This window comes from Corylus avellana, chromosome ca3 (genome assembly GCF_901000735.1).
Source record: "Corylus avellana chromosome ca3, CavTom2PMs-1.0".
In the NCBI taxonomy this organism is placed as follows: domain Eukaryota; kingdom Viridiplantae; phylum Streptophyta; class Magnoliopsida; order Fagales; family Betulaceae; genus Corylus; species Corylus avellana.
The window spans coordinates 19,539,949-19,553,193 of record NC_081543.1 but is presented as its reverse complement, the minus strand read 5'-3'; the positions used below and the strand labels follow the sequence as shown (position 1 = coordinate 19,553,193).

Below are 13,245 nucleotides of genomic sequence, written 5' to 3'. Positions count from 1 at the left end.
TTTGATTATATTTTCTTTTTAGGAATAGTGAAAATAAATAAAAAGAAATAATATTTTAAATAAAATAGTGAAAATAAATAACTAAAGTAATAGGCATGATATAAGTGTTTTGGAAAATGAATAGTTAAAATAAAAAAAACTTATTTTTTAACTAAATTTTTTTAAATGTTTATTTTTTTGTACTTACTTAAATGTTTATTCCCTTCGAACGCGTGGAGTTTTTCTTTTGCGCTCTAAGCGGTGTCGTTTCTTCTTCTCGTTCGGTTACCATTCGCTTGTTTTCCCTCTTTCTGACTGTAAGAAACTCCCAAGCTTTGTACATGAAAAGCGCAAGAGGCACTAAAACCTCAAAATCCCATGACTCCAAAGCTGCCCACTAACCTTCCCCCTCTCCTAGGCTTTAAGCTCATCAAGGCTTCGTGCTATTCTGGTGATTTACAACGCGCACGCCACCTGTTCGATAAAATTCGTGAACCAGACCTACGTACGTGGACTATCTTAATTTCAGCTTACACACAACATGGGTTTCCTTGGGACGCTATAAAGCTTTACACTACATTGCGAGCACGAGAAATCAATCCCGATAAACTAGTACTCCTATCGGTTGCTAAGGCATGCGCCACTTTGGGTGACATTGTGAAAGCCAAAGAGGTTCACCATGATGCGATTCGCTTCGGGTTTCACTCGGATACTTTGTTGGGTAATGCGTTGATTGATATGTATGCCAAGTGCAAGTATGTTGAAGATGCAAGACGGGTTTTTGATGATATGCGGGTAAAAGATGTGATTTCTTGGACCTCGTTGTCGTCTTGTTATGTTACTTGTCATCTACCTAGAAAAGGGTTGGAGGAATTTCGTGAGATGGTGCTAGATGGGGTGAGACCCAATGTGGTGACGGTGTCTTCAATTCTGCCTGCGTGCTCTGAACTCAGAACTTTGAATTTAGGACGAGAGATTCATGGGTTTGTAGTGAAGCATGGAATGGGGGAGAATTTATTTGTCTGTAGTGCGCTTGTTAGCATGTATGCTAGTTGTCTAAGCATAAGGCAAGCCCAATTGGTATTTGATAACATGTCTCAACGAGATAGTGTGTTGTGGAATGTAATTTTAACAGCATACTTCTCAAATAAAGAATGTGAGAAGGGTCTTGATTTATTTTATCATCTGAGAAATGAAGGTGTTAAATTAAATGATGCTTCATGGAATGCTGTCATTGGCGGGTGCATACAAAATGGACGCACTAAATGGGCCTTGGAGATGCTTGGACAGATGCAAGATATGGGTTTCAAACCTAATCAGATAACAATTACCACTGTCTTACCGGCTTGCGCAAGTTTGGAAAGCTTGAGAACTGGCAAGGAGATTCATGGTTATATCTTTAAACATTGGTTTATTGAGGACTTGACGACCACAACAGCTGTTGTTTTCATGTATGCTAAATGTGGTGACTTGGAACTATCACGAAGGGTCTTCAGTTTGATGCCTAAAAAGGATACTGTTGCTTGGAACACAATTATCATTGCAAACTCCATGCATGGGAAAGGAGAAGAAGCCTTGTTGCTCTTTCAGAAAATGTTGGACTCAGGAGCCAAGCCCAATTCTGTTACTTTTTCTGGTGTTTTGTCTGGTTGTAGTCATTCACTACTTGTTGACAATGCCCTCTTAATTTTTGAATCAATGAGTAGGGATTACTCAATAGAACCTGACAGGGATCACTACTCCTGCATGGTTGATGTACTTAGCCGTGCTGGTCTCCTAAAAGAGGCATATGAGTTTATACAGAAAATGCCCATAGAACCAACTGCTGGTGCTTGGGGAGCATTGCTTGGTGCATGTAGAGTACATAAGAATGTGGAGTTAGCAAAAATTGCAGCGAAGCGGCTTTTTGTGATTGAACCTGATAATCCTGGAAACTATGTATTGTTATCCAATATTTTTGCCACTGCCAAACTATGGGATGAAGCCTCAGAGATTAGAAAATTGATGAGAGATAGAGGAATTACAAAAGAACCCGGCTGCAGTTGGGTTTAGGTGAGGAATAGTTTCTACTTTTCTACTGTTGGTGGTAAGAAGAATGAACACTGTGATAAGATGTACAAATTTTTAGATGAATTGGGTCAAAGAGTTTCCAGTGCTGAATTTGTTCTGAAAGATGTGGATCAAGAGGAGAAAGAGGGGATACATTGTGACTGCAGTGAGAATTTTGCAGTTGATTTTGGGATACTCAATTTGATTTGGGTTATATAGAAATTACGGATCTTTGGGGACTGCCATAATGCCATTAAATTCAGACCAAGATTGTTGGTGTGCATATCATTGTCAAAGATCCCTCCAGACTCCACCATTTCAGGGCTGGGAATTGTTCTTGTCATAAATTTTTGGTGACTTTCCAAATCCACCTTATAGGATGAAATCCTAGTAAAAATAAAAACCAGTTTACGCAATGCTATCCAGGAGGTGCAGGTGCAGAGGATAGAATCAATTTATTTATTAGAGTAATAACTATGGGAAAGCACTGGGGACTGCTATTCATCCTGATCTGAATATACCCTAACAGTTAGAGATCCTTAATTAGATGATGAGTTCAGATGTGGGGATCACTTGGCTTGTAAGGTAGCTGGGGAAGAGCTGGTTGTCTAAGACACTGCCCAGGTGCCACGCAAATCCTGAACCTCTGTGGCATTCATTTGAACCGAGAGAGGATATTTCACTTCTCAGTTTACTAGACTTGAGAGGTTTTATGGTGTAAAGCAAGATGTGGACATTATTTATGTTAGTGAAATTTTATTTTTGATGTTTTCTTGAACTAAATTAATTTATGAATGTACTTAACTTTTAGATAGCCATGATGCATGGATTACTATTGTATATATCACCCCATTGGGATTAGTATACCGCAAAAAATGGGACAATGCAAAAAATCTGAATTATTCTCAGGTGTGTTCAATTTTGACTTTGAATGTTCTTTTTTTTTTTGTTTTTTTGGGATATTAATTATATACTTAACTCTCTGACTCATGGGTTGCTGCTGCTAATGCTAACCAGTCGCAATTGAATATACTGCAACAATGCAACCAAGCAAGCTGAGAAAATTAAGTGCAATAATCATTTTTGGAGTGCCTAGTCACCGATGGCCCGTTCAGCCCACCACGTCAAACAAGTGTCGAAAGCCCTTTTGATCCTTGCTTCCTTCAGGCCACTTTCTTACACCACAGACCACTTGGAACTTGGGCCTTGAATCCCACTCAAACTCGTCTAGATTAGGGGTCCGAACGAGAGCCTATGGCTCCGGTCAACGACAGGCCGAAACTACAAAATGAGTCCACTAAACGCTATATAAACACTATCAACAAGTCCCCTAAACCTCATTCCCTTTCTTAAACCAAGAGAAAGCTACAATGTTATCCAAGATTTAGAGAAACACTTTTGCTTCACTACCTTGCAAGTTCACTTAGATTTGGGTTTTATACATATGGGTTTTGCTATTGTTATCATTACCTAGATGATTTTGGTTTTATACATATAGGTTTTGCATAACACCTGGCATCTGAAAGTTTATTTTTCAGTAAATAAGATGACCTCTTAGTTTGATTTTCCACATTTCTTGTGTAATATTTGTGATGTGATCACATCTGCCATATTAAAACAAAATCTTTGTAGTATTTATTAGATTCTTAGACTAGTATTTTTGGTTTTGTGTGTGTGTTTCTTTTTGTTTTCTGATTAGTTGAGCAGGTAAATTTTTTTAAACAATGACATCTTTCTTTCAGAACCTCATATAAGAATTTTGGCCTTCACTTAGAAGCAGCGGTAATGTATGATAGGTGTGTTGCTGCAATATTAAATTAAGATGATTCAACCAATGAAGAGGTTATCTGGAAGGAAATCTCTTAGGGAAAACAATACTTGTACCCTAGGTTGTTGTTCATCATAACAGGTAATGATGAATTCTGTTGGCTGGATTTTCCAGCAAGACACACTCCAAGGACAGTAGATTAAACAAGGGAAACACAAGAGAAAAAGAAGAACAACTTGCTGCAGAAAATGAGTAAAAAAACAGAGGAAAAACAGGGGAGAGGATGAGCTTTATTCTGAATAGAGCTTCTAGCTCTTTTTCGGTTCTATTTTTTCTTCTTCTTACATTACAACTTTTCTGTAGCTGCACAATACAAAAGACGAGAAACCTTTTACAAAAGTAAGTTCTAGAACCACACGTGGCTTCACAACAAACACACATTTTCATCTACTACAAACTAGATTTTAATAAGCACAACCAAAGGTAAAAATTGACAAGTCAAAGCACATTAATTTGTAACATTCTCCCCATTAATGTGCTGTTCTTGAACTCCCAATGCTTCTCTCAATTGCTGGAATTTCTCCTTTGGCAATGCTTTGGTGAAAATGTCAGCTACTTGCTCATCTGACTTGCAAAATTTTCAGCTCCACTTCACCTTCTTCAATAGCTTCTCTAATGAAATGATGTTTGATTGCAATATGTCTGTTCCTGCTATGGTATACTGGATTCTTGGCCATTGCTATGGTTGATATGTTGTCACAATGCAAGTGTACAGCCTCTTCTTGCCTCTCACCAATATCTTCAAGTATTCTTCTCAACCAAATTGCTTGAGATGTTGCTAATGCTGCTGAAACATATTCAGCTTCTGCTGAAGATTGAGCAACTGATTGTTGCTTCTTTGAGGACCAAGAAAACACACCTGATCCAAGTGAAAAGGCATAACCTGAGGTGCTTTTCATATCATCAACATAGCCACCCCAATCACTATCACAAAAACCAAGCAACTTTGTGACGACCCGCTTGATAAAATCATGTTTAAAAATTTTTCTTTTAAAAACCAATGACTCACAACAAAGCAAATTGTCACAGTGGCATGGCGATACCGCAATATGCCACGAACCCATGCATTAACCTGGTTGACAATATTATAAGTCTCACAGAACTATATGCATCATCCATAATTATTTAGAGTTTATATCTTTACAGCGAATATAAATAACATAGACATAACTTAACACATTTGAGCTGACAATACATCTATGTGAATAATGCTTACATACAAAAGAATGGCTATACAAATGTGTCATATGCGACACGAGCCATGGACAAAATACCAACATCTAAGCATATACATAAATGCTCTAATAAAGAGGGCTAATAACTAGTCCAACAGAATCAACCCCCGACGCATCTAGGCCTCAAACATCGTGGCCCAAATACATGGCAATAGGATCCTCATCTACCGTCTCTGTACCTGCATCCACAACATTGTCTGCACCACAGGAATCACCACCACCCATGATGCAGGCGGATTTCATGAGCCAGCCGTCTCCATAAAATAGAGACGCTCAGTAGTATAAAACTTACTAGTTTTATCAAAAATAACAATTGAACTTTGTTCACACTTACAAGATACATAGCTCACAATAAAACATAGGGAATTCATCATGCAATGTTTAGCCATAACAATGTACATATATGTTCCATCTTATACCAGTCACATATGCATATTGATACATCTAGTATAAAAATCATACAAAACCAATCATCATCATTATACAATCATATGCTATTCATGCTTATCCTCATACTCATCATCTTGTGCTGGTTCCATTCTGAGGCCAACTCTACGGTAGGAAACTTGTCATCACTACCGGGAGCCGTCACCCCGTTTCACTTATACATATGAGGCCAGCCCTGCGGTAGGAGACTTGTAATCACTACCAGGAGCCGTCACCCCGTTTCTCTTTTACATATGAGGCCAACCCTACAGTAGGAGACTTGTCATCACTACCGGAAGCCGTCACCCTATTTCTCGTTATGCATGGGCCAGCTCTACGGTAGGAGACTTGTCATCGCTACCAAAGTTGAACCCCATTTTCATATCAATGCATATGCCATGTTCATGTTTATGTCAATAAATCCTTGAATTCATATGCTATCATAACTCATATCATAAAATCATAGAATCATGTCATAAACTATGCAAACCATCAAAATGCTCATAACAACATAATCATCACATTATCTTGCAAACTCATAAAGCTCATAGAAACATTTCATCAATCATTCATCCAACACATCTCATAAAACATCATCAATAGTCATAGTATCTCAAAACATCATGCATCAATCGTTCAACCAAAACATCTTTTATACTTTAAAAATAGTACCCTTTTGCCCAGTAAGTTAAATACTTACCTTGTTCGCTTGAGTACCCTTCGGTGGATTCTTGACTCAACCGCAATGCACCTAAACATTTATATAATAAACACATAATTAAGCTCTATTCTTAGCTTAACAACTCTCACTATTTAAAAATACTTGAGCACTACAAGTATCACGTTCTATTGGTCATCCCAAATCTATTCAACTAAAGCCCTTAAAATCCATATATATATATATATATATATATATATATATATATATATATATAAAGCTAATGCATTAATTATCTAATAGCTTAGTTACATTGAACTATGATTCTACATCATAATATATTAAATCACTAAATTTTGATGCATATACATAGACTCTAGGTTAAGCATTACACTTAACCCTATAATTGTTATTCTCTTCTAAGCCATTTAATCTAGCAATTTACCCCCAATTTTATAGTTCTCATAACACTTACAACAATCATTATGATTCTATTATGACATATTAGAACATAAACCCTATAGTTATCAATTTCCATGGAACCTATGAAAACCTAGGATTAATTAACACTTTAAATGTAATTAACCCATTTAGATAGCATTCCTAGTGTTCACATACCAAAAGCCCCAATTTAATTCAAACTACATAAAATTAGGGTTTATGTTCATACTTTACCAATAGGTAAAATTAGAGTTTCAACACATTAATTCCATAACCCGGAACTTGTATAATGCATAGCAATCTATAACACATAAAAGCCCCAAGCTAATTTTAGGAATTAGGCTTCTAATTAAAATTCTCCAATTTTTGGACCTAATTAGAAATTCCCCAAATTATTATGATTTCTAGCTTAGAATGCAATGGGTAGGACAAAACCTTAAAGAGAAACTAGAGATTCAACCATATAACAAAATCTCATTCAAGAACCCTAATTTTCAGACCAAAATCAAAGCCCCACAAATCCTCACAATTTATAGCTTCCATCCCCACAAGTATAACGAAAATTACAAGAAAAGACTAAAGCTTTTACCTCACAAGCACCCATGGCCGAAACCCACATTAACTTCCTTACTTTCTTTTTTCTTCTTCTCCTTCTTCTTTTTCTTCTTCTTTCGAACGGCCAGCAACACCTCTCTGTCTCTCTCTCTCTCTCTCAATCTACAGCTCTTTCTCTCTCTAGCTCGTTCTCTCTCTCTCTCCCTATCGGTGTGGTGTGCATACGTGAGAAGAAGGGAAAGAGAGAAGAGAAAGAAAAGAAAGAAGGGAGGGGGAGAGTGCACGTGAGATGGGAAAAGGGAGAAAGAAATGGGATAAGGGAATAAGGGATATCCCACATAGCCAATGGTAGCCCAACACGTGGTATTAGTTAGATTTCCTTTTTATTTTAAAGCCCCATCTTTCATAATTTGCTATATTACCACACCTCATATTAATTCTATCTTTTTTCTGTTCTCTTTAATTCCCCACACTACATTTATTTATTCTAACCACAACTTATCATTACCATTAATCATTTACAACACTATAACTTATTATTACACTTTATTATTCTAATATCATTAACCTATTTTATTTATTGATCAATTGTCACACTAACATTATTATTAGTTAATCTCTTTATTACTAAAACATATATTACATAAGTATATCATCATTAAATAATATTGCTATTATATTATTATCACACAAATATTATTATTGTTATTAATCAATCTCATATATATCTAAATTATGATGAAATCATTATTATTATTATATCTATTATTCTAAATTATCCCATGTGCAATTTATCCCATTAATTAATTCATATTACTATAAGGTTACTAGTATAGCTTCATTATTTTCTCGGATCTTACAAACTTTACCATGGAATTTCTGCAATACCTTATTCCATAACTTGTGGTGCCTTGAATGTATCTAAGCACCATTTTTGCTACTGCAAAATGAAAATGGCTTGGAGAATGCATGAACCTTGATAGCAAACTTGCTGCAAACATAACATCAGGCCACGTAGCGGTGAGATATAGCAAGTTTCCAACCAAACTTCTATAGATAGTAGCATCCACCTTTTTTCCTCCATCTTCCTTCTTTAATTTTTCATTTAATGCAAGTGGTGTAGCCATTGGTTTGCAACCAACCATTCTGAATTTTCTCATAATTTTTTCAGCATACATTCTTTGTGAAATGAACACTCCTTTGTCTTGATAAACTTCAATACCAAGAAAGTAATGTAGCAGCCCCATATCACTCATCTCATACTTGTTCACCATATCTTTCTTGAATTCTTCAATCATTTTAGCATTGCTTCCAGTTAATATCAAATCATCAACATATAATGCAACAATAAGCAAATCAACATTACCTTGATGCTTTACATACAAGGTTGGCTCACTCTTGCTCCTTTTGAAACCACTTTCATTGAAGTAATTGTCAATATGGCTATACCATGCTCTAAGAGCTTGTTTCAGCCCATACAAAACTTTTCTTAGCTTATACACTTTCTCTTCTTCACCTTAGATGACAAATCTTTGAGGTTGTTCAACATACACCTCTTCTTTCAACTCTCCATTCAAGAAGGCTGATTTGACATTAAGTTGGTACAATAACCAACCTTTTTGAGCTACTAAAGAAATTAAAGCTCTCACTGTATCCAAGCGAGCTACTGGGGGCAAAAGTTTCATGAAAATCAACTCCGGGCTGCTGTGAGTATCCTTTTGCAACTAGCCTTGCTTTGTTTCCTTGAACCGACCCATCTACATTATACTTCACTTTGTAAATCCATTTCACACCAAAGATTTCTTTGTCTTGAGGCCTATCAACCAACTTCTATGTTTTATTTTTTTCAATAACTTCAATTTCATCTTCCATAGCTTTTCTCCAACTATCTTCTTTCATTGCTTCTTCAAAGTTTTCAGGTTCAACAACACAAAAGTTGCACCTTGCATAAATATCATCCAAATTCCTCAATCTCATTGGACTTGAGCTTGGAGAAGTTGAGCTTGAGCTTGGAGATGATGGTGAGCTTGGTGATGGAGTTGAACTTGATGATGGGTGAGTACTATCATTATTGCTTGCACTTCCTTGAGCTGGACTTTGATGTAAAACAGTCACCGGAACCAATTGTTCTTCAACTTGGCCTTGCTCCCAATTCCATTTAGATTTCTCATCAAATAAGACATCTCGGCTGATGATTACTTTGTTGGTTTTCAAGTTGTGCAGCCTATAGCCCTTTGACATTAAGTTATAGCCAACAAATCTCCACTTCTCACTTGTCTCATCCAGCTTGTATATTTTCTCCTTTGGAATTTGAGTATAGCAAATACAACCAAACACTTTGAGATGCTTGATTGATGGCTTTATTCCACTCCAAGCTTCAAATGGTGTTTTATCCCACACGGCCTTGGTTGGACATCTATTCATCAAATAAATAGCTGTGTATACAGCTTCAGTCCAAAATGCTTTTGGTAAGCCTTTTTCATGCAACATAGACTTGGCCATCTCCATAACAGTTTGATTCTTCCTCTCGGATACCCCATTTTGTTGTGGAGTATAAGAGATTGTCAACTGCCTCTCCACACCTTCATCTTCACAAAATTTATAGAATTGATTTGAGATATACTCTTTCCCTCTATCACTTCTCAAGACTTTAATAAAACAACCACTTTGCTTTTCAACAAGACATTTAAACTTTTTAAAGATATTAAACACTTCAGATTTTTGTCTTATGAAATAAACCCCAAGTCATGCGACTATAAATCATCAATAAAAAAAAAATGAAATACCTGTTTTGAGAATGAGAAGGAGTTTGCATAGGCCTATGTTAGTATGCACCAATTCTAGCATCTTCTTAGCCCTCCATGCTACATCTTTGGAAAATGGTTGTCGATGATGCTTCCCAAGAGCACAACCTTCACAAACTTCATTCTTTCCATTAATAATAGGAAGCCCTTGCACCATATGTTTCTAATGTAGTAGCTTGAGACTATGAAAATTCAGATGACCAAATCTTTTATGCCACAACCATGATTCATCAATTACACTAGCTTTTAAAGCCATGTCTTTGGCATATTTGAAAGTGAGTGGAAAACTTCTATTTGGAGCCATTTTAACTTCAACCACAACCAATTTTTCTCTTCCTTCATCATAAACTGTACAAGTACGGCCTTCAAAATGAAGAACATAATCATGCTCCATAAGTTGTCTAATGCTAAGCAAGTTTTGATCAAGCTCCAGAACAAATAAAACTTCACGAATTTTCTTCAGCCCTCTCTTGGTTTCAACTCCAACATTGCCTTTCCCTTTAACATCTACCAAAGCACCATTTTCCATCTTCACTTTAGAATGGAATGAAGTGTCTATGTGAAGGAAAATTTCCTTCTCCGGTATCATGTGATTGCTACAACCACTACTTAAGAACCATGCATCATTTTTCTTCTTGGAAACATGTTGACAAGCATAGAACAAGTTCCCTTCACTTTCTTTCTCCTCAGTGAAATTAGCTTGTTGATTGTTCTTCAAGAATCTACAATCCTTTTGCAAGTGGCCAAACTTTTAGCAATTAAAACATTAAGGCTTTCCTTTGAACCAACAATCTTTTTCAACATGACTACTCTTCTTGCAAATATTATATCTTTGTGAAGAGCCTTCCACACTTGGTTTTCTTTCATATCTACCTCTACCTCTTCCTCTTGGACTTCTTCCTCTTCCTCTTGCTCTAAAACTTCTACCTCCTCTAGTTGAGTCCCCTTCACCTTGTTCATGACATAATGCTCTCTTTTCAAAAAAATTTGAATTAACAGTGAGCTTAGATTGAAATGCACTCTCTATTGACTTTTCGGAGTGTCGTTCCAACCTTTGCTCATGAGATTTCAATGAACCCAACAACTCTTGGACACCTAAACTAAAGAGGTCTTTTGTTTCTTCAATTACACCCACCATAGGATCAAATTTTTCATGCAAGCTTATCAATATTTTTTCCACAATTCTACGATCAATCATATTTTCACCATAAGCTTTCATTTGATTTACCAACTCCAAAAATCTAGTGGAATAATCTTTCACACTTTCATTTTCTTTCATTCTCATATTTTCAAAATCTCTTCTAAGAATTTGGAGTTTGATGGCTCTTACCTTTTTATCTCCTTGAAATTCTTCTTGGAGAATGTCCCAAGCCTCCTTAGCTCTTGTTGCTCCCATAATTCTTGGAAAAATAGTTTCAAATCATCCCAAGAGCTTCTGCATCTTTGCTTTTGTTCTCCTTCAATTCCTATTTTTGAGCTTCGGTCAAGGTTGATGTAGATTCAGGTATTTCATATCCTAATTCTACCATCTCCCATAAATCTATGGAGACAAACAAGGTCTTCATCTTTATAGACCAAAAATCATAATTTTCACCAGACAAAATCAGTACCTAGACATTGCTCCAATTCATGCTTGTGTTGGCCATGGATTCTCCTTCAACTTATCATCTTCTTTCTCTTCAAATTTCTGCCCAAAGCTCTTCTTAGAACTAAGCTCTAATACCAAATTCTGTTGGCTAGATTTTCCAGCAAGACACACTCCAAGGGCAGTAGATTAAACAAGGAAAACACAAGAGAATAAGAAGAACAACTTACTGCAGAAATTCTGTAGAAAATGAGTAAAAAAACAGAGGAAAAACAGGGGAGAGGATGAGCTTTTTTCTGAAGAGAGCTTCTAGCTCTTTTTCGGTTCTATTTTTCTTCTTCTTACATTACAACTTTTCTGCAGCTACACAATACAAAAGACAAGAGAAACCTTTTACAAAAGTAAGTTCTAGAACCACACGTGGCTTCACAACAAACACACATTTTCACCTACTACAAATTAGAGTTTAATAAGCACAACCAAAGGTAAAAATTGACAAGTCAAAGCACATTAATTTGTAACAAATATATATTTACTTATGCACACAATTGTGCACACACCAACACAACTATAGAAAGTGTAGCATCAACTTTGATGCAAACATATTTTGACTTACGATCTAGTTCTCCCCAATAAGGTAAAGGGCTTGAAAAGGAAAAGTATGAAGAGAAACTAAGGAGGTTACACCTCAAATGTGTGGCATTTCGCACTATGTGGCTGTCAACTGAGGATTACCCATTGCTCCTGGGTAGGTTCTTTATTCTTGATTTCTTCTTCTCTTCTTTTTTCCAGTAAGGTATTTAATGTCAACATATTTGCTACATTGGTAGGATAGGCAAACCTGGGCATTTGTCTGTACACTTCCTTATTAGGGTTAGACCTTCCAATGAAGGTAATTTAATTCATTGTCAAATTTCCTGTTATGACATAAAGCTAGACACTGGGCATGTAGAAATGTTTAGGAGCACAACCATTCTTAAGGAATAGTATTATAACTAGAATCAAATTAACAATGGTGTATCAGGTTGTGGATATGTTTGGTTGTAGACTGCCTGTTTGTGCTGTTTTGTACTCTTGGTAAGCTTTAATTATGGCTTCTTTAGTACAATGCCTTTATGTGGGCTTGACTTATGTTGTATGTTGTTTTAATGATGGTTTGACAGTTTTTGAAGCATTGAAGAACTTGTAAAAGTTGAGAGAAATTCATCGTCTTCAGAGCTAGCTAATGAACTCTTGGTAAGTTTAATTACTTGACGAAGGTCATGTACGGTCATTAGTTGTCAGGTAATGAACAATTTCTTCTGGTATAACATGTCATACATATTGAGGTATATATATATATATCTTCTAAACCTATAACATCGATATACTTGTAAACATTTAAACATATCGCCATGTTGTATGAAAAATATGTGAATGTCTATGTATGAATATACTAGTGTCATTCTTCAGAGAGAACAAATACTGGACAATTTTATTCTAAACAATTTTTCATAACGTTTAAATTGACCATTTGGCTGGCATAACCAGTTTGTGTCACTTCACTCCTATATGTGCATAATATGATTGAGCATGGTGTTTTTTACATGATTTTGTTTACAGATGATTCACCTTAATTGGGGCTATTAATAGGAATGGAAGCTAACAATGATAATTCTGATGTATCAAAACAGCTGCATTTCATG

At 36.1% G+C, this 13,245-nt stretch overlaps 1 protein-coding gene, 1 long non-coding RNA gene and 1 pseudogene across 2 annotated transcripts; 1 reads left to right on the top strand and 2 right to left on the bottom strand.

Moving 5' to 3' along the window:
• Positions 1–253: 253 nt before the first annotated feature.
• On the top strand, positions 254–2,864 carry LOC132175808 (pentatricopeptide repeat-containing protein At1g20230-like; annotated as a pseudogene).
• Positions 2,865–5,002: 2,138 nt separating this feature from the next.
• On the bottom strand, positions 5,003–7,342 carry LOC132176547 (uncharacterized). Its single transcript, XR_009439533.1, has 3 exons — positions 7,206–7,342; positions 6,218–6,268; positions 5,003–5,288 (listed from the first exon to the last, which is right to left on the bottom strand). It is a non-coding gene; the product is annotated as an uncharacterized LOC132176547 (long non-coding RNA).
• Positions 7,343–10,138: 2,796 nt separating this feature from the next.
• LOC132174239 (uncharacterized) lies at positions 10,139–11,371 on the bottom strand. Its single transcript, XM_059585929.1, has 3 exons — positions 11,028–11,371; positions 10,849–10,948; positions 10,139–10,705 (listed from the first exon to the last, which is right to left on the bottom strand). Exons 1-3 carry the CDS (start codon positions 11,369–11,371, stop codon positions 10,139–10,141), a joined length of 1,011 nt encoding a protein of 336 aa, XP_059441912.1.
• Between the last annotated feature and the right edge of the window lie 1,874 nt (positions 11,372–13,245).

Coding starts and splice junctions, on each gene's coding strand:
- LOC132174239 (XM_059585929.1), bottom strand. CDS start 11,371: ATGGGAGCAACAAGAGCTAAGGAGGCTTGGGACATTCTCCAAGAAGAA. Junction 10,949..11,027: donor TTGAAATCTCATGAGCAAAG/GTTGGAACGACA, acceptor TTTTTTGAAAAG/AGAGCATTATGTCATGAACA. Junction 10,706..10,848: donor TCCAAGAGGAAGAGGTAGAG/GTAGATATGAAA, acceptor CACTTGCAAAAG/GATTGTAGATTCTTGAAGAA.